General features: G+C 35.4%; 2 protein-coding genes across 5 annotated transcripts in view; one reads left to right on the top strand and one right to left on the bottom strand.

Annotated features, from left to right (window-relative positions):
• The window catches only part of LOC107717773 (brevican core protein-like), a 17,849-nt gene extending 13,844 nt beyond the window's left edge, over positions 1-4,005 (top strand). For 2 of the 3 annotated variants that reach the window (XM_016524618.1, XM_016524619.1), the window contains exons 9-14: positions 736-843; positions 999-1,157; positions 2,035-2,117; positions 2,249-2,393; positions 2,469-2,654; positions 2,847-4,005. In XM_016524618.1, the coding sequence (XP_016380104.1) occupies positions 736-843; positions 999-1,157; positions 2,035-2,117; positions 2,249-2,393; positions 2,469-2,654; positions 2,847-2,974 (809 nt within the window). In that variant the 3' untranslated portion in view covers positions 2,975-4,005. The remainder of the gene's footprint in view (positions 1-735; positions 844-998; positions 1,158-2,034; positions 2,118-2,248; positions 2,394-2,468; positions 2,655-2,846) is intronic. The other variant, XM_016524620.1, reaches the window with a different exon arrangement.
• A 4,190-nt stretch (positions 4,006-8,195) lies between these two features.
• Positions 8,196-11,356, bottom strand: hapln2 (hyaluronan and proteoglycan link protein 2). 2 transcript variants are annotated; one of them, XM_016524673.1, is made up of 6 exons: positions 11,306-11,356; positions 11,126-11,223; positions 10,597-10,956; positions 10,070-10,186; positions 9,735-9,917; positions 8,196-8,673 (listed from the first exon to the last, which is right to left on the bottom strand). In XM_016524673.1, exons 2-6 carry the CDS (start codon positions 11,217-11,219, stop codon positions 8,396-8,398), a joined length of 1,032 nt encoding a protein of 343 aa, XP_016380159.1. In that variant the 5' UTR covers positions 11,220-11,223; positions 11,306-11,356; the 3' UTR covers positions 8,196-8,395. The 2 variants fall into 2 exon arrangements, with proteins under 2 accessions (XP_016380159.1, XP_016380160.1); XM_016524674.1 differs by lacking the exon at positions 11,306-11,356 and having other exon boundaries at positions 11,126-11,293.
• Positions 11,357-21,168: the final 9,812 nt, after the last annotated feature.

The following is a 21,168-nucleotide window of genomic DNA, read 5'->3' on the forward strand; positions in this document are numbered from 1 at the left end:
ATATAGTTTATTTTTATTTCAGTTTTAGTTTTAGTCATTATAATAATTAAATTTTTATTTTATTTCAATTAGTTGACAAGGCAACATTTCTAATTTGCATTTAAGTTCTCTCTAACTTTTTTTCATGTAATATTTAGATTTTTCATCTAATTCATATATTTCCGCTTTATTTCAAATTACCCGTTCAGATAATATTTTTTAATCATTTTAGTTTTAGTTAATAACAACACTGCCTTATAATTTCTTGAGCAAACCATGTGCTCTCAAAAGGGGGCGCTGTTAAACTGTGGAAACTTGATAACTGATATGCACTAATCTGTAACAACTGAGTAGCGCTTCTTTCAAAGAGTACAGTGCAGACAGAGAGACAGAAAAAAATTATCAGAATTGTTTAACCCCCATCACAACAAATAGTTTCAGTCCTGCATGAAGGAAGAGTTTGGTTTAGTGGGGCCGTGATGACTAGAAAGTGATAAGAGAACAATTGGAAAGAAACAGCAATGTATCCGGTGCTGATACGGCATGTTTTATGTAGCTAGAAGTTAACAGAACCATTCAGGGGTCTAGATTTAGCCAGTTTTTTTAGTTGTGGTCAACAAATTTTGTGCCATACTCTCAGTGCAGCTGCGTAGTAGCACCACCTTGTGTTTAGTATAATCATGCTTTATTTCAAATCCTTCACTTGTGTCCAATATTTTTATAGTGAGCTATAAAAACATGTGAATGGCCTTTTAGATGCATGTCTGGAGAACCCTTGTAAAAATGGAGGCACATGTGTGGACAGTGGAGAAGGTCATAGGTGTCTCTGTCTACCCACTTATGGAGGAGACATTTGTGAGACAGGTGAGTTACCTGCATACCTCATTGTACTTCTACACTGGAAAAAGTGGAGCAATTGTTCCAGAACTTTTTTTAAAAATCTTTTAAATGTTTTTTTTTTGTTACCTAATGTTGATTCTGATTTGATTTCTTTAATATTTTTACATCTCCCAACAAAGATCTAGAGCACTGTGAACCAGGCTGGGAAAAGTTCCAAGGGTTTTGTTTCAAACATTTCACCAAACGGCAGAAATGGGAGGTGGCAGAGCAGCACTGTCGCATGTGCGGAGGTCACCTGGTCTCTGTTATGTCACCTGAGGAACAGGAGTTTATCAATGGTATGTCTGAACAAGTGCTTGTAGGTGGCCCTTTCCTGATGATCTAATCATTTTGACTTCTTATCATATGTTACAAAATTTAACTTGATGGAACCTGATTTGAACCTGATGGAATGTGTTTAACAAGGTGTCATGAGACAGGCTGTCAGCCTTTGCAAGTGTGTTTATTTTTCCGGAACTCTTTCTGCCAGTAGGTGGTGCAGAAGTGAGTGTCTTTATGAGTGAATTATCATTTGTTTAACCAATTTGTTAGATTCATTCAGGTTCAAACCAAGTAAAGTCTTTATTATGAGTGAGCCATTGAATTATATACTTAACCAATTATTCAGGAAGAAACTCCATTAAGGTATGTTTACTCAGAGATGTGCACTGTTTAAATCTGTGTTGGCTTCATTTGAAACTATTTTTATTGGTGAAGAGCAAAAATAGACAAATTAAAATGCCAATAATTTCTCCAAACTGTAAGTTAGCTTACTCAATACTAACTTCTTGCTTATTGAACTGTTGTATATCTGAAAAAGAGCAGTACTCTTGTTCGATATTGCTCAAACTAAAAGTCAAAAAGAGTGTCAAGCTACTGAAGCGATTTAGCTTACAGTACATAAAGGAATTCATAAAGGACCAGGTTTGTTGATATAACATTGAGAGGCCCTGCATTTTGTTCTGCATTTCTATGCAATCATCAAAACGGTGAAGGGCTTTGAACGTGTCACCTTATTCATGTGAGTGAATGAGCGTTGTGTTAAAAGGTCCTGTGCATGTCTGTCATATACAGTATGATGCATCCGGGTGTTAAACTCGAAATGGAGTCTATGTTGTGTCTTATTGACAATGTATGCTGGTTCTTTGGCATTTCTGTGTTTTTCTCTTTCATTAGATAAATACAGGGAGTATCAGTGGACGGGTCTCAATGACAAGACCATTGAGGGAGATTTTCGTTGGTCAGATGGGAACCCTCTGGTGAGTCTACTGATCTGGCTTTCTGTGGTTAAAAAAAAAAACATCAAGTGTTTCTTCAAGGGTTTTCCAAACTGGAACTCCAAGGGGTTCGTGACATGATGAAAAACTTTTGACCTGTCTCTCTGTATCAGTTGTATGAGAACTGGTATCGTGGACAACCAGACAGCTACTTCCTGTCTGGGGAGGATTGTGTTGTCATGGTATGGTACGATGATGGGCGTTGGAGTGATATCCCTTGCAACTACCAGCTGTCCTACACCTGCAAGAAAGGCATTGGTGAGTACGTCACCATTTGTGGGAGTGCTGGGGCCCAGGAAGAGCAAAAGTTCATCATGGTTTGTTTATCTTTAGCAGCGTTCTGTGGCCAGCCCCCTCTCGTGCTGCACGCTAAGATATTTGGACGTCGCCAACTAAAGTACAGGGCCAATTCACAGGTGCGCTACTACTGTGAGCCAGGCTTCATCCAGAGACAAAACCCTGTTATCACTTGTCAGAGCAACGGACAGTGGGAGGAACCTAAGATCACTTGTTCACCAGGTGTATATTATATTATATTATATTATATTATATTATATTATATTATATTGTTTTATATTATATTATATTATATTATATTATATTATATTATATTATATTATATTATATTATATTATATTATATTATATTATATTATATTATATTATATTGTTTTATATTATTGAGTGTTCATTTCATGTATTTTGCTCACAGTGGGGCCAGCATACTCAAATGGAGAACTGGTAACATGGCCCACAGGTCAGAACAAGGAAATAATCATAGAAGAGACGACAACAAAAACAACAACACCTGAATATTTGGATATAAAATGGAACTTTTAAAACAAGCACACGGCATAGTAGCATTTCATTATTTCTTTCACTCTCCTGTTTATCATGTCATCCCTTCGTTCATCCTCCTTAAAAACATCCATCGATCAACTCTACAAAGTTCTTTATATAACAGCAATGTTATATAAAAAACGGTCCCACTTAACTTTTTTTAAATGGTACTTCCAATTGGATATCAGTTTAAATACACCAAACATTTATAACAGGATACTTAAATTAGACTAAATAGTTATTAATGTTTGTTTTTTTTCTCTCGGCTCTTTTCTTTTCCATTTTTCTCTGTGTAGACCATGACACTGAATTACATTTTGTAATTCTAAGTTGCCGTAAAAGCACACTTGATAAAATGCAACTTCCAAACAAAGCTTGTAACCATTTGGACCAGACACCTGTTCGGTTTCATTTCATCCTTTTTTATTTTTAAATAAATTATGAGATAAACCTATGAACGAATGCTCTCTAACATCAGCTGGTATGAATCATTTTGTTTTATATTGTTGCCCTGTAGTGACTAAATATGTCTGCCTTCAGCAGTATTACTTATCCATTCTTAAACATTTAGTGTCCTGTGTTTTTCCTCGCTTAGGATTGTCTGCCAACTTGAGATCAAGAACTCTTAGACTAACAATGACCCAACGTTGTCATAAACTAACAGTAATTCCTTGATAAACACAACAGGAATATTTTTATGCTTGTTTTTGGCTTTAAAATACTCTGGAAAAAAATGTTGAAAAGAAACTTCTGTAACGTTTGTAAACTCAATCAAGTCAGTTGAGGCATATCAATCCATCCTTTGTGTTAATGTTGGGTCAGCAAAGCTTTATGAAGCAGGGACAATTCCTTATGCACTCCACAAATGTTTGTAATTTCCAGGCCCACAGTTGGTCATTCTGCGACTCGGTGCTCAGATTTTCAGGTCTGTATTGTACTCTGGAGGATGGCCATTTTCAATAGACTACTGTCAGTTTCATTTGTTTCAGAGATGCATCACTAACAAAACCATATTTTAGTTTTTGATGGCCTGAAACCAGGGCATATTTATCACTCTAGAAACATGAAATGAAGTACATTCCAAGCAATTAGAGCATTCACAATAAAAAAGTTACCACAGTAAGAAATGTTAATGAATTTTCTTGCATTATGTGAGTATGTGTGTATCCTTAAGTGTTACTAAGAATTAGTTTAACAAATCTGTGGTTAATATTCTAAGCATTACTAGTAGTTCACCTGTGGTTTGTGAGGCACTTTGAAAATAATATTTTATGGGAATTTGTCTTTTGAGTTGATTACTGTTTGCTGTAGTTTTGAAACACTGTGCATGTGTATGTAACTTTCACTGCACTTTATGACTGTCACAAAAAAACGAGTGTATGTAAATACAGATTTCATATTTTCATTGGTAATTTTATTCACACATTTTACAATCTTACTATTTTGTTCATTGTTAAAATAAATAAATAAAAATCCAACTATAAGGCACCATCCAGTACATGGTGCTAAACAATGTAACATTAATACATAAGAACATAAGGATAATTTGTTCCCTTTGTACAAATGTACGGAAAAAAACTACAACATTTATTTAAGTACATCTCTTTTTAAAGATAAAAGTTTGTGGAATCTGCATATGTTGTTATAAATACATTGATTGAATAATTGTTAGACTGGTTGACATTTTGTTCTTGCTGCTATATATTTAATGCCTGTGCAGCTGCAATTTACAGCACAGCTTTAGTCAAAGCTATCGAGTTAGCATTTCAAGCTACAGTAGCAGCTATTCAAGCAGGAGTAAATCCTTTGTGTCAATCCACTCTTAATTTGAAAGTGATGTATTCCCAGCAGGAACCAAAATGTTCTACTTAAAAAAATAAAATAAAAAAAAAAGCTTAGTAACTGAACTGATATATAACCCAGACGGATGTGAATGCTAGCTTTAATCCAGAACGCTAACTGTATAGCTCATACATTCCCTTTTACCTGCAGCTCTACACTGAAGGGAGCCTCTAGTGGTACTCATACCGTTATGTTCCACAAATGAAGGATGCACCTCTTTAGGTACTTCACCTTTAGGCCAGTGTGCCAGTATGTGCAGACATTCTGTAGCAGAAATTAACCAAGCAGCAAAACATGGAGCAGTTATCTGTAGCAATAAGCCCCATAAAGCCGCAAACTTTTGCCGAGATACCCGAAGCTACGAACCCCTGGTTCTGCAATCCCTCCACAGCGCTCCCTTGGGTTGATGATGGGGAATCGTACACTGCCATCCTGCAGCCAGCCTCCATCACAGTGGTCAAGCTGCTGAAACTTCCAAGATGAGTAGATCTGACCAACCTTCGCTAGACTGGCACCATCCCGTCTGCAGGCACGTTCAGCCTCGGCAGAACTGAATGGCCCTGGAATGAAGAACACAGAGCCTGGAAAAGCAAAAAGTGAGGTATCTTTTAAACATTTATGTATTTATAAGTGCAACATAGAAATAATAACACTATATGTAAAATAATTACATTTAGTGAATAGCTGTGATCTGCACAACAAACTGCACTTTTTTTAGGAGTAATTCCTGTATCTCTGTTATTGACATTCAATTAGTGCCATATTCAACAGTCTCATGTGGGCATAATGGGAGCTCAAATGTCACTCTACAGAGTAACAGACTCTTTGTCTTTCCTAAATACAAACACAACAGAGCTGATTGGCTGTGTCACTTCTAGTCTATTTGGGGAACAAACAGTGACTGTGTTTCTAATGTGACTCATAGTTTCAAACAGAAACATTTTAGTAGGGATGATGCCTCCTATAAATCTCTGTATCAGTTTACCTATATACCAATGTAACAATTATTCTTTCAGGAAAGGACTGTGGATCACCGGATACACATGTTTGGGAAAAACATAATATACACTACTATTCAAAAGTTTGGGGGTTTATTTTTTTTTATTTATTTATTTTTTTTAAACAAGTCTCCTATGATCACCAAGGCTGCATTTATTTGATAAATACAGTAAATATAGTAATATTGTGATTTATTATTGCAACTTAAAATAACTGTTTTCTATTTTAATATATTTTGCCACATTTTCAGCATCATTACTCCAGTCTTCAGTGTCACATGATCCTTCAGACATCATTTGGTGCTCAAAAAACATTTCTTTTTATTATCAGTGCTGAAAGTAGTTGTGCTGCTTAATATTTTTGTGTAAACTGTGATCTTTTGTAACATTATAAATGTCTTTACTGTCACTTTTGATCAATTTAATGCATCCCTGTTAACTAAAAGTATTCATTTCTTTATTCATTCAAAAACGTACTAACCCCAAACTTCAGAATAGTAGTTTCTAAACTATTTAACATACAGTATGTGGGAAAACTTCTGTCCTAACATTACTAACAGTTCTTGTAATGTGTGTGAAATATTTTTTGTCATCATCTGAATCCCATTCTAATCTCCATCACAGTAGAATCCCTATTCACTGACCTTTAGTGGTCGAGGTGAAGCAGAAAGCATCGTAGTGGTCCCGTGTTTTGTGACGGAGCCCGTAACTTCGGATGCCTGATAGAAGATCCCCTCCACAAGCCGGCCGTGGTTGCAGGACTGGGTAATTGACAGTTCCATCGCTCAGCCAACCAGCATTGCACCAGTCCAACCCTTCAGTCCAGGCTGTCACCTGTTCGGTTTCATTTCATCCTTTTTTATTTTTAAATAAATTATGAGATAAACCTATGAACGAATGCTCTCTAACATCAGCTGGTATGAATCATTTTGTTTTATATTGTTGCCCTGTAGTGACTAAATATGTCTGCCTTCAGCAGTATTACTTATCCATTCTTAAACATTTAGTGTCCTGTGTTTTTCCTCGCTTAGGATTGTCTGCCAACTTGAGATCAAGAACTCTTAGACTAACAATGACCCAACGTTGTCATAAACTAACAGTAATTCCTTGATAAACACAACAGGAATATTTTTATGCTTGTTTTTGGCTTTAAAATACTCTGGAAAAAAATGTTGAAAAGAAACTTCTGTAACGTTTGTAAACTCAATCAAGTCAGTTGAGGCATATCAATCCATCCTTTGTGTTAATGTTGGGTCAGCAAAGCTTTATGAAGCAGGGACAATTCCTTATGCACTCCACAAATGTTTGTAATTTCCAGGCCCACAGTTGGTCATTCTGCGACTCGGTGCTCAGATTTTCAGGTCTGTATTGTACTCTGGAGGATGGCCATTTTCAATAGACTACTGTCAGTTTCATTTGTTTCAGAGATGCATCACTAACAAAACCATATTTTAGTTTTTGATGGCCTGAAACCAGGGCATATTTATCACTCTAGAAACATGAAATGAAGTACATTCCAAGCAATTAGAGCATTCACAATAAAAAAGTTACCACAGTAAGAAATGTTAATGAATTTTCTTGCATTATGTGAGTATGTGTGTATCCTTAAGTGTTACTAAGAATTAGTTTAACAAATCTGTGGTTAATATTCTAAGCATTACTAGTAGTTCACCTGTGGTTTGTGAGGCACTTTGAAAATAATATTTTATGGGAATTTGTCTTTTGAGTTGATTACTGTTTGCTGTAGTTTTGAAACACTGTGCATGTGTATGTAACTTTCACTGCACTTTATGACTGTCACAAAAAAACGAGTGTATGTAAATACAGATTTCATATTTTCATTGGTAATTTTATTCACACATTTTACAATCTTACTATTTTGTTCATTGTTAAAATAAATAAATAAAAATCCAACTATAAGGCACCATCCAGTACATGGTGCTAAACAATGTAACATTAATACATAAGAACATAAGGATAATTTGTTCCCTTTGTACAAATGTACGGAAAAAAACTACAACATTTATTTAAGTACATCTCTTTTTAAAGATAAAAGTTTGTGGAATCTGCATATGTTGTTATAAATACATTGATTGAATAATTGTTAGACTGGTTGACATTTTGTTCTTGCTGCTATATATTTAATGCCTGTGCAGCTGCAATTTACAGCACAGCTTTAGTCAAAGCTATCGAGTTAGCATTTCAAGCTACAGTAGCAGCTATTCAAGCAGGAGTAAATCCTTTGTGTCAATCCACTCTTAATTTGAAAGTGATGTATTCCCAGCAGGAACCAAAATGTTCTACTTAAAAAAATAAAATAAAAAAAAAAGCTTAGTAACTGAACTGATATATAACCCAGACGGATGTGAATGCTAGCTTTAATCCAGAACGCTAACTGTATAGCTCATACATTCCCTTTTACCTGCAGCTCTACACTGAAGGGAGCCTCTAGTGGTACTCATACCGTTATGTTCCACAAATGAAGGATGCACCTCTTTAGGTACTTCACCTTTAGGCCAGTGTGCCAGTATGTGCAGACATTCTGTAGCAGAAATTAACCAAGCAGCAAAACATGGAGCAGTTATCTGTAGCAATAAGCCCCATAAAGCCGCAAACTTTTGCCGAGATACCCGAAGCTACGAACCCCTGGTTCTGCAATCCCTCCACAGCGCTCCCTTGGGTTGATGATGGGGAATCGTACACTGCCATCCTGCAGCCAGCCTCCATCACAGTGGTCAAGCTGCTGAAACTTCCAAGATGAGTAGATCTGACCAACCTTCGCTAGACTGGCACCATCCCGTCTGCAGGCACGTTCAGCCTCGGCAGAACTGAATGGCCCTGGAATGAAGAACACAGAGCCTGGAAAAGCAAAAAGTGAGGTATCTTTTAAACATTTATGTATTTATAAGTGCAACATAGAAATAATAACACTATATGTAAAATAATTACATTTAGTGAATAGCTGTGATCTGCACAACAAACTGCACTTTTTTTAGGAGTAATTCCTGTATCTCTGTTATTGACATTCAATTAGTGCCATATTCAACAGTCTCATGTGGGCATAATGGGAGCTCAAATGTCACTCTACAGAGTAACAGACTCTTTGTCTTTCCTAAATACAAACACAACAGAGCTGATTGGCTGTGTCACTTCTAGTCTATTTGGGGAACAAACAGTGACTGTGTTTCTAATGTGACTCATAGTTTCAAACAGAAACATTTTAGTAGGGATGATGCCTCCTATAAATCTCTGTATCAGTTTACCTATATACCAATGTAACAATTATTCTTTCAGGAAAGGACTGTGGATCACCGGATACACATGTTTGGGAAAAACATAATATACACTACTATTCAAAAGTTTGGGGGTTTATTTTTTTTTATTTATTTATTTTTTTTAAACAAGTCTCCTATGATCACCAAGGCTGCATTTATTTGATAAATACAGTAAATATAGTAATATTGTGATTTATTATTGCAACTTAAAATAACTGTTTTCTATTTTAATATATTTTGCCACATTTTCAGCATCATTACTCCAGTCTTCAGTGTCACATGATCCTTCAGACATCATTTGGTGCTCAAAAAACATTTCTTTTTATTATCAGTGCTGAAAGTAGTTGTGCTGCTTAATATTTTTGTGTAAACTGTGATCTTTTGTAACATTATAAATGTCTTTACTGTCACTTTTGATCAATTTAATGCATCCCTGTTAACTAAAAGTATTCATTTCTTTATTCATTCAAAAACGTACTAACCCCAAACTTCAGAATAGTAGTTTCTAAACTATTTAACATACAGTATGTGGGAAAACTTCTGTCCTAACATTACTAACAGTTCTTGTAATGTGTGTGAAATATTTTTTGTCATCATCTGAATCCCATTCTAATCTCCATCACAGTAGAATCCCTATTCACTGACCTTTAGTGGTCGAGGTGAAGCAGAAAGCATCGTAGTGGTCCCGTGTTTTGTGACGGAGCCCGTAACTTCGGATGCCTGATAGAAGATCCCCTCCACAAGCCGGCCGTGGTTGCAGGACTGGGTAATTGACAGTTCCATCGCTCAGCCAACCTGCATTGCACCAGTCCAACCCTTCAGTCCAGGCTGTTAAGATCGATCATCATAAGAGTATCACAGAATTAATATAGGTAAGCACCAAACATATAACAGTCTTTGGGAATTTAAATACACTTTTGCCAAAATTGCTCAAAGGTATGTTAAAGTAAGCAATCTAGGTGTGTAAATATTATCATTACCCCTGTAAAGCTGCTTGTAAGTGGCAAGTGTGGCATCCTGTTCAGCACAAGCTTCTTTAGCATCAAAGAATGTAAATCTGTACCGACCATGGTGGCTCTGATAAGGAAATACAACTCCTGAAATACATGGCCAATTATAATTAATGTATTAAAATATATTAATGTATATGAATATATTTAATATATGTAAAATATTAAGGATTGAGCATTTTAAATTATTAAATAATAATAATAATAATTAATTATCAATATCAACATCATCATCATCATTATCAATGTAAAAGCCCTCTGCATTTACTAATAATTTAATAAGAGCAACAACAACAATAATAATAATTTTATTTTTATTACTATTATCATCGTCATCAGTTTAAAAGCCCTTTCATTTACTAATTATTTAAGAAGAAGACAAGAAATAATAATAATGATAATAATAATTATTATTATTATTTACTGTTGTTCAGTGTCACCATGTGTGCACAAAATTAAAATCTAAATGATCGTGACTGGTTGTCAGCTTGTCCTACCTTCAATTCTCAGAGTAATAATGACACTTTCATCCTCAATTCCGTTGATCAGTTCACAGCGGTAGCTGCCGTCATCTTCCAGCTCCAGGTCAGTAAGACGCAGAGAAACATCCAGGTTATGTGCACGCAGGAGAGACGCTCGGGGCCCAACTGAGCCATACTGCTTATCTGCGTGTCCGTTTGTTATAAGCACTATGTTTTCCACTCCTTGACTAGGGGGTTCGATTTTAGTCCACTTTATTCTGTAGTGCGATGGTTTGAATCTCATCACACAGGGCAAAACAACTGTGTGTCCACGGCGAGCAGTGACCTCAGCATATACAAGAGGTTCCAAGAGGTATTTTAGCTCTTTGTCCTTGTCTAGAAAAAAGAAATATAAAAATAAAAAAAGATAAATAAATAAAAACGTGTTGTGAAAGCATTGTGTAATTTAATATTATGTGTTAAAATATCTTGTAGGGGCTTTCAAATCATGTTTATATTGTAATCACAAAGTCTCTCATATCAACTTTTTCTCAAATGAAATTACCTTGATTATGGTGGTGGTATTTTGCAGAGTTCCAAGAGAAGAAACAGGCTGAAATCACTAGCAAAGCAATAAAGTTCATTGTGGATTTCACCATTTCCCTAAACAACAAAATAATGATGATTATAGTTTCACTGATATTTGATTCAAACAGAAAGCTGTGAGGAAAGAAAAAAGTCTCACCTTAGTCTTCAGCCTTCTTCCTCAATTTAAAAAGGACATCCAGAAAAAGTCCATGACAGTGATCTTGTTTTCTTCTGCTCTGGTTGCAGTGGAGAAACACACCGATCAGGGTCATCTGACAAGTGTTGGATGTGTACGCAGGCTTTTTCTCCTCTGCTCCAGATGTTAATGAGTATCACACTGACTCTCATTGTTCCTTTCAGCGACTCTTCTCTGACAGACAGAGCAGGGACGCCTGAAACCTGGAACCCTCAGATGATAGAGGCAACTTCACATTTTTGTTGTAGTCATAAAAGGTGCTGAGGTTAAAATATGTAATTTTCAAGCCCACACAGTGTGTTTTTGTTGAGAAAACAGAAGAATTAAGGTGATTAAGCATGTTGTCTGCCAGAAACCAGACAACGGATGTGCAGTGACCCTCCTTTTTTGTACACTCAAGTGACATTTAAACATGTTGAAAAATGTGGTATCTACAAACAAATGATGATAAACCTTTTGGCAGAACTAATTTCACTTTTCTGTCATTGTGTGTCCTAGCAGAAAAACCACAGGTGTACTTCATTACATCATCTATGAACATGATCCACTAACATTTGATAATGAGAAAGTGTCCAAATACCGTTTTGTCTCAATTTTGAACAAATAATTTTTTTGTGAAAAATGTTGTTGGAAAAGTGTGTTTGCAATATATAATACATAATTTTTTCTATTTAAATGTTTATATTCATTTTTTATATTATGTGCATTTATATTATTCATGTAATATATTTTATTTTACACAGACATTTTTTCTTAAAGGTAATCAAAACATTCTGAGAAAAGAAAATGACTTACCAGTGTTATTTCAGTATCATTGAAATACTTTACTATTATAGTTTTTATTAATAATTTTTATATTTTCTGTTTTAATTTTAATTTTAATTAAAGTTAAATTAAAGTTTAATTTTTAACTCAAATTAAATTTTCATTTTCATTTTCATTGATTTTTATTTTAGTTTCCTTATTTTAGTAAATCAAGTTAAACTTAATGAAAATGAGAAATGTTTCCTTGTTTCCAACTGGCTGAAATAAAATTAAAAAATAAATAAATAAATAAATAATAATAATTTTGATAAATAATAAGTTTTTGTATATTTTATTTCACTTAACATTTATTTCATTTCAAGTAACACATTTTTATTATTTTAGCTTTAGTAAAGAATAACAACCCTGTTTCCAGACACTACATGGTTATTTTAAGAGGTTATATAATTAATGCAATCTGACTAGACTGTTCAGGTTGTGCAGTCATAAATGTTTGCATGACCAGTCAGTTTTAGCCATAGCTGACCAGGCCAGAACAGAAAGAGGAAGTGGAATGGGCCATAGTTTGTGCTCTCTTTCTCTCTGTCTCTCTCTAACCTGCGAGCACAATGACAGCTTTTGTCACTAAACTCCCCAGCACTGACCCACAGGCAGCAGTGAGCATGCAAACACGAAAAGGAATCAAACAGTTGGAGGAAAAGCGGTATAATGGGATTCAAGCGTTTGTCAGTACTTTGCATTGTGCTGCTCCATCAATGGCACTTTTTGTCATCTTCCACTGTTTGTGCATGCAAAGGCATGTCTAGATGACCTTTGTCTCACTCTGTCTATATTCATCTCTTTCACTCACTCCCAGTCTTCTATATTAGTTCTAAACTTCAAAACCTATTAAATATATTATTGTTATATTTTTAAAGGCCGTTTTCTCAAAATGAGTTTTTTTCTCTTACACACTGAGCCATAAATCTCCACTTCAGTAGCACTTACACACACACAACTTTACATTTTTATTCCTGTCTATATTCTGAAGATTTTTACAGAGGGATTTGTTCATATATAATTTGCTTGATTATATACAACATTTTATTTCCCCCAAAATTGTGAAAATATATTGTTTTCTGGCTGTTCAAAGATTTTTCTGAATTATGGAGTGACAAAAAGAGATACCCAAAATTCCCTCTGTAAAAACATTTGACTCTAATACGTCCAAAAAAATAAACAAGAATTTTGAAACTGAGTTCATCCAGTGTTCAGATTTTTGTACTAGAAATGTTTGCAAATTAGCGCATATTTCATTAAATAATGCCTCATTTGCATATTTAAACATAACATATGTTGTAACTTGTAATACAAAAAATGTTTGCAATTATCAATGTAATCAATTAACTGGGTAAGTAAGGTGATAACTATTAGTTCATATTTTTACCCTATTCACCTGAAGTGTCTTTAGGGAATCTAGCATGCATAGTTGATCAGTGACGACCCTCTCCCACCCCTAAACTGCACATGCACATACACACATACCCAGGCTCACTCTTTAACCTCATGTTAACCCAGCCCCTGGGAAAGTGGGGTTTGACTCAAGGTTGTGTGATGCATGTGCTATTACAAATGATAGATTCGCCCCAGAGGATAACCGTTTTGCCTAACTCTGATGTCAAGCTCAGGCATGCTATTTTCTTGTGGCTCAGCCCCCACACTGCCACCTTCATATATCATTTTGCTTTGGGTCCTATATCTTTTGAACCATCAAACAAGTTCTAGCAGTATCATATTGCTGTGTGTTCGTGGAAATCTGATTGTCTGAAAGAATAGTTCCCATATACTGTTTGAGTTAATGCTTTTATTCGGCATTAAGCTGATCAAAAGTGACTTGTAAAGACTTGCTTGTTGCAGATTTTGTTATAGATTGTTACAAAAATAAAGTTTTGAAGTCCATCAAAGAATCCTGACAAGACAAAATGTATCACTGTTTCCACAAAAATAAATAAATAACATTTAAGCAGCAACTGTTTTTAACATTGATAATAATAAGAAATCTTTCTTGAGCATCAAATCAGATATTAGAATGATTTCTAAATGATCATGTGACATTAAAGACTGAAGTAATGCCTGCAGAAATTCAGCTTTTTAATCCCAGGAATATATATTTTTAATATATTAAAATAGAAAACATTTATGTTAAATTGTAATAATATTTCACAGTATTATTGTTTCAACACTAAAGAAATCTGTAAAAATAGGGCACAATGTATTAATTTGAAATAATTTTTTATTTTGAATTTCACAATTTCATTGCATTCTGTAAAATTTATGGATAATGTCCTGGTAATGAGCTGCCAGTACTTTTTCTGTTATTTTACAGATTTATTTCTTACACTGTTCTGTATTTTTGATCAAATAAATGTAGTCTTTGTGAGAATAAGAGATTTCTTTTAAAAACATTAAAACATTAAACAAAATTTTACCAACCCAAACTTTTGAATGGTAGTGTAGCTAGACTTTTATGGTGTTTTTTTGTATGTTCCATGGAGGTTTCTTACCATTATCAACACCATACCTGATCATGTGTACAGTATGTGGGTCTATCATAACCCAACACATTACTTCTCTCTCTATGTATAGACAGTAGCAGGTTAGTCAGGCTTTTTGAGTCAACATGAACTTCATGAAGTGTGACAATGTGTACAGTGCAAAGCAGGTTCAGTCTAGTTGGAGTCAGACTCCAAGTCAAACATTACAGATTCAACAATGTGAGAGCTCTTCAGGTGTCCAGTGTGGCCTGTTCTTTATTATGACATTTGTATAGAAGCTAAATGCTGAGTTTCAAGAGATAAGTGAAGTTATACATTTATTCTCTTTCATGCCCGCAAAAAAATGCAGTAAGATCATTTGGTGTCAGACAAAAAGCAATGTAAAATTCAGATAAATCTGCAAGAGAGCTGGTTTTCTATCATGTATTTATGTTGTTTGTATGTATTTTTCCATTATGTTTATTATTAAACTTTTATTTTACTGTATTTACTCACTGAATCTTTTTTGTATTGTCTTTAGTTATGAGCATGAAATAATTCTCTTTCTCACTTTCTTTGAGTTACAGCAGTTGACAACTCCTTACAGGAACATCTCTGGGCAGTTTTACACCCCTTTTAACAGCAGGAATTCTATTCTTGCTAAAGAGTCTGCAGTCCCTGATGGGCTGGCTGATAAGACTAGTTATCTTCACACATTCCCCTATGAATAGCCATTTCATTCTTTTTGGTCAGATGTTCATTGTCTGCCACTAGTTTGAGATTCTTATAGCAGACTGGCGCTGACTTCAGATCAGATAAAGGTCTGGAGAGGGACTGTGTCATTCACTCGCATGCGAAGTCTGCAGTGTACGAACACACCTGTTCAGGTGTTACCAGCACAAAATGTTCTGCATCACAGCATTACAGTTTTTTTCTGCATGTGCTGCATTTTACATATGCAAGCAAATTAAATAATGAAATCATCAAAATAAATCTACAAGAAATAATCAAATACAATGAAGTAAAAAAATAAATCAAAATTAAAAAAAGAATTAAATGAAAACATGAAAATAAATTATTATATAATAAAATTAAACAACGTAAATGAAACATGAAATTAAGTTAAAAAATAATAAAAAATGCAACCAATTAAAAAAATATTTGCAATTTAATTAAATTCAACTTTAACCTTACAATCTATGTAAATGATCTTTCAGTATATGTTTATAGAATGGCATGGTTTTGTGCATTTTTTGTAACACTTTAAAATAAGGTTTATTAGCATTAGTTAATTAGTTAATATGAACAATACTTATGCAGCATTTATTAATCTTAATTAATGCAAAGTTCTCCATTTACTACTACATTATGAAAATCAAAGTTGTATCTGTTAACATTAGTTAATGCACTTAAAGTAAAAATTTTTAATGCACAGTTAAATTAATTTTATTAACTAACATTAACAAAGGTTAATAAATGCTGTAAAACCTATTGTTCATTATTAGTTTATGTTAGTTAATGCATTATTTTTATTTTTTTATTTTTTTATTTTTTGAGTGTATTCATGCTGGGTTTTAAGGTTTCTCCACAGCACTAAAACAGCACCTGCAGTCCTTTGGCTCACATGTAAAACTAATGAATCAGCCAAACAAACGAAAATTAATACATTTTAATTATCAAGTTCAAGTTCATTTATTCATAAAGCACATTTAAAAACAGCCACAAGACTGACCAAAGTGCTGTACATTAAAATCAAACCATAAACACATAAAACAGAAAGAATAAAACATATGAATTAAAAACCAAAGGAATGACAGATAAACAAGTCCATAATACAATGTAATAAGAATGGGATATTAATAGGCCAGATCAAACAAGTGTGTTTTTAAAAGAGACTTAAAAATGGATAGGGAAGGTGCCACTCTAATCTCAAGCAGCAGATTGTTCCATAACCGAGGCCCAACCACAGAAAAAGCTCGATCCCCTCTATGTTTTAGTCTGGCCTGAGGAACTAAAAGGAGATTCTGATCACTGGATCTTAGACAGTGGGAGTATAAAAAACTAGGGGCTTGGTTATGTAAAGATTTATACACTAGTAAGAGAACTTTCAAATCAATTCTAAATTTAATAGGCAGCCAATGGAGGGCCCTCAGTATGGGGGTGATGTGGTCACATTTGCGACTATTTTGAAGAAATCTAGCAGCAGCGTTTTGGACCAATTGTAGGCAACTAATTTGAGACTTTGAAATACCGCAATATAGTGAGTTGCAGTAATCTAATCGTGAAGTAATAAAAGCGTGGACAGCCATCTCTAACGTCGTAGCATTTAAAAAGTGTTTGATTTTAGACAGCAAGCGGAGTTGGTAAAAACTGGAACCAATTACAGAAGAGATATGTTTGTCCAATTTTAATGACTCATCAAGAAGGACACCCAGATTTCGCACTGGGGACACCCAGATTTCGAGAAGATCTGAAGGCCGATAAGCTGCCCAGATCTAGGCTGGTAGCCTGAGAATGATCAGTAGGACTGAAAACAATCACCTCTGTTTTATCTTCATTTAACGTAAAAAATTTTTGAGCTAGCCAGACTTTGACCTCGTCTAAGCACCTTAGTAAGGTACTAAGTGCTGAAGGGTCATTTCTCTTAATAGATAAATAAATCTGGGTATCGTCAGTGTAGAAATGAAAAGACACCCCATGCCTTCTTAGAATGGAACCCAGAGGAAGCATGTACAGGGAAAAAAGGGAGGGTGCCAATATCGAGCCTTGAGGGAGGCCACAGGTGAGAGGAGCAACAGAGGAAGAGAAGTAATTATGGTTACAGTGTTGCAGTTATCATTATGCTGTAAATTATTTTTTATCCTCTCTATCCAAGACATCAATGTCTTTAAAATTGCTGATGACTGACATTTTTGCAGAGAATTTTTTGGGCACGTGTTTCCACGTGACAGTCACACATCTACAGTAGATAGACATCTCTTTCTCTCTCGCTCACACACGAAAGGAATCTCACTCACACACATCTCAGCGCTCACCTATAGCTCCCTGAAGCGATCCTCATTCAGAGGGCCTGCAGAACGCACATGACCAGGTCAAGATTGAGCAACTGTGTGAAAAAAAGAACATCTGTTTAAAGGTTAAAAATACTGTGTTTATAGAGAAATGCTACTGATTTTATATTTAATGCATAATAAGCACTCTCTCCTTTTCTCCCTTTCTGCTATATATTCAGTGCCTGTTGATTTCTATTTGAAGCTATGTGCGTCTGTTATGTAATGGCAGGTCTTGTCATGTTCTTATCTTGTGGGATCTTGGCTGGCGTCTCCTGAAGCTGCTTCTGTTACCTATATGTTGCTCAGTTTGCTCACCGCACCCCCCATGTATACTCACTGATCATTTGATTGTGTTATCAGACAGAGATGAAGTGGAATGATCAAGTGACACAAACACACACTTCACAGCAATCTATTGCATGCATGGCATGCTTGTGGCGGTTTTAGCAAGAATTTGTTTTTTGTGGGATGAAGGGTGGGGAGGGGGTCTTATGCAACGTTTGTTTCTGCATTTAAAATTATATTTATGTAATGTTGAAATCTTACATTTGGTTATACTGTACAAAACTAAAAAAAAAAAAAACATGAAATAATTCACTGAAATAAAGTTGTGAGTCAAATGATGGTACCCGTCGGTAAAGAGGTGTGTCTCTGTGTTTAAGATTTAAAGAACCTGTGATCATTAGGTTTTTACGCTTCACTATTGTTTGGAATGACTGAGATGTTCAGATCTTTCCTGGACACACAGCTGATCACAGATCATGCAAAGCTTTTCATTTTCAACGTCAGAGCTTTTTCACACTGTGGTGATGCATTTCCACAGTTACAATAAACACTGTAAATCATTGAAAACCTATTTTTTATATATATTTCAGTTTTTGTTTTAAAATAATGTAAACCTACATTTATAACACTGTGCTTGTGTTTTATTACCTTGGCATTAAATTACAGTTATTTATTTATTTACTTTTTTGTAAAGTCATAGAAACACTCTTGTGGGTTTTTTTTCTTTTGCGGTTAGCGCAAATTTCCATTCCATTTATCAAACTTTGACAGCTTCCGCTTCTGTGAATCCCGTAAATGTGACAAGGGTCCATTGTAGAAAAATGCACAATTCACATTCAGACATGGATTCCCCCCACCCCAAGTTAAAATGTCATGATATGAGGTGACCTGACCCGCTGCATGTAATATAAAAACAGATTTCACTAGGTTATTAAAATGAATCAAGTGGTCACACTTTGTGTAACGCTTTTACTCTTTGTAACAAAATTACTCACTGCACCTCAAAGCAAAAAGTGGCCATCAAAGAAAAAAATAAAATAAAACAAATACATTTAACAGGATTTATACTGGGGGAAAACTTCTCATGTAAACTTATTTATATATATATATAAAAAAAAATAAAAAATAACGATATTGATTTCACTCATAACAGCCTATTTTGTTTCTCAGTAGCTTTCGTGTCAGTCGCGCGCCCCTCCCCCACCGACACCCAGGTACTCGCGAGCCCCTTTTGAAGAAAGCTAATGTCTTCTTCCCGTCCAGTCAGGTATGCAACGTGTAAAACAACGGTTATATAATCCATACCTTATTGTAATCGTGTGCAAATTGTACATAAACGTGTATTGTAAATTTCATGCACGTTTTAGCAGCCTGGTTTAGAAACGCCTAGTTTTAAAGTTGAAAATCTCCTCACTGTAACCTTTAACCCGATCTAATTAATTTATTACTGAATGTACCAGGATGGGGTCTAGTCCTTTTATATATTTATTTGAGGCATATATTGTATTTCAAATTTGTATGGTTAGCATCTTGAAGTTTGTTAAGAATTATTGTGTATTGGTTAATTGCTAATTACTGTAGCGCTAACCGTTGTGGAGGTTAAAGGGGTCATATGATGCGATTTCAAGTTTTCCTTTCTCTTTGGAGTGTTACAAGCTGATTGTGCATAGATAAGATCCCTGAAGTTGCCAAGACTAAAGTCTCAAAACCAAAGAGATATTCTTTATCAAAGTTAAGACTCTGCCACGCCCCCCTAAAACGGCTCATTCTAACACGCCGACCGTTTCGTGAACCTAGGAGAGGAGGTAATTCTGACTTTGCTATGACAATCTGGCGCTTCTGAATCAGCTACTGTTTTGTTATTAGTTTAAGTATTTGGTTTTGACTGTTCAAATGCGGAGTTTTGCGGATAGTGGTCTTCCTCTAGGGGTGCATGGGAGCTTTCAGACGCATTCAAATCCCCGGAGGATTTTTTCATAACAATGATTGCACACTTTTTTACCCAACAAAAAGTAATCTGCAGTAGCAATCTCTATACAATGTTCAATGAGAAAATGTGGAACCATCCTACCCAACACAGAGTATAGCTATATATTTTGGAATAAAGCATATGGTGTAGATGCTGCTAACATAGTTCCCTTTCATGGGAACTTCGAACTGCGTCCTCTAGGGGTCGCTATGGGGAACGCCTCGTCGTGACCCGTGTCTGAAGCATACATTGAAAAAACACCAACTTGTTGGCCGGCGACAGCCATGAACGCAGTTCGAAGTTCCCCTGAAAGGGAACGTCTTAGGTTACTTATGTAACCATGGTTCCCTGAGTAGGGAACGAGACACTGCGTCCTCTAGGTTTCTTGCCATGCTGCGGACGCAAGCTTCAGATGAAGAAGTGAATGATGTGTGCTCCCGGCGCTTATTTATACTATAGTCGCACCGGTAGTGACGTCATGGCTGTCGCCGGCCAACAAGTTGGTGTTTTTTCAATGTATGCTTCAGACACGGGTCACGACGAGGTGTTCCCCATAGCGACCCCTAGAGGACGCAGTGTCTCGTTCCCTACTCAGGGAACCATGGTTACATAAGTAACCTGAGACGTTATCCTTACAGTTATTGTTCTTGGTGTGAACAGGCCTTTACAGTGTAGTCTGAAACTCTTATGTGCACTGAATATATGCAGTGAAAATTTTAAATATGAAAATCATTAAGCAGACCTATCCTACCCGACCAATTAGAGACAACTTCCACATCGCTGAACTCTGCATGTTTTCTGTTATATATTTTTATGGTTGGCCAGAAGTACAGTTTAAATGTTCATTGTTTGATTGTTAAATGTCTGGTATAGTTACCAACATGACGAACTGGACAACTGTCTGTCAAAGTTAGATTTTCATACTGGTACATAATAATTTACTTCATCGTTTACTAGGGTTGGGAATCGAAAATCGATTCCGATTCCAGAATCGGATACTTAAGGTCAGGAATCGGATACTTGTTGTCAAATTAAAATTTCGATTCCGCCTATTGATGCCTATGCATTTTTTTTTCTTCATCTGTGAGGACCGGACCTAGCGATCTGCCAGGACCTTGCTCGCTAATCTAAGTGCTCCAAAGTTTGGCTACATTTGCGATCAGAAGCCAAAAAAGCTAAGTAAGCTAAGATTCCAGAATCGGATACTTAAGGTCAGGAATCGGATACTTGTTGTCAAAT

This window comes from Sinocyclocheilus rhinocerous, unplaced genomic scaffold, assembly GCF_001515625.1.
Source record: "Sinocyclocheilus rhinocerous isolate Xijiao unplaced genomic scaffold, SAMN03320098_v1.1 scaffold1204, whole genome shotgun sequence".
In the NCBI taxonomy this organism is placed as follows: domain Eukaryota; kingdom Metazoa; phylum Chordata; class Actinopteri; order Cypriniformes; family Cyprinidae; genus Sinocyclocheilus; species Sinocyclocheilus rhinocerous.

What these genes read in the sequence shown, in the direction of transcription:
- hapln2 (XM_016524673.1), bottom strand. Translation starts at nt 11,219, where the DNA reads ATGGTGAAATCCACAATGAACTTTATTGCTTTGCTAGTGATTTCAGCC. An exon ending in ATACCACCACCATAATCAAG is followed by an intron (nt 10,957 to 11,125) that starts GTAATTTCATTT and finishes TCTTTTTTCTAG; the next exon opens with ACAAGGACAAAGAGCTAAAA. An exon ending in TTACAAGCAGCTTTACAGGG is followed by an intron (nt 9,918 to 10,069) that starts GTAATGATAATA and finishes CGATCTTAACAG; the next exon opens with CCTGGACTGAAGGGTTGGAC.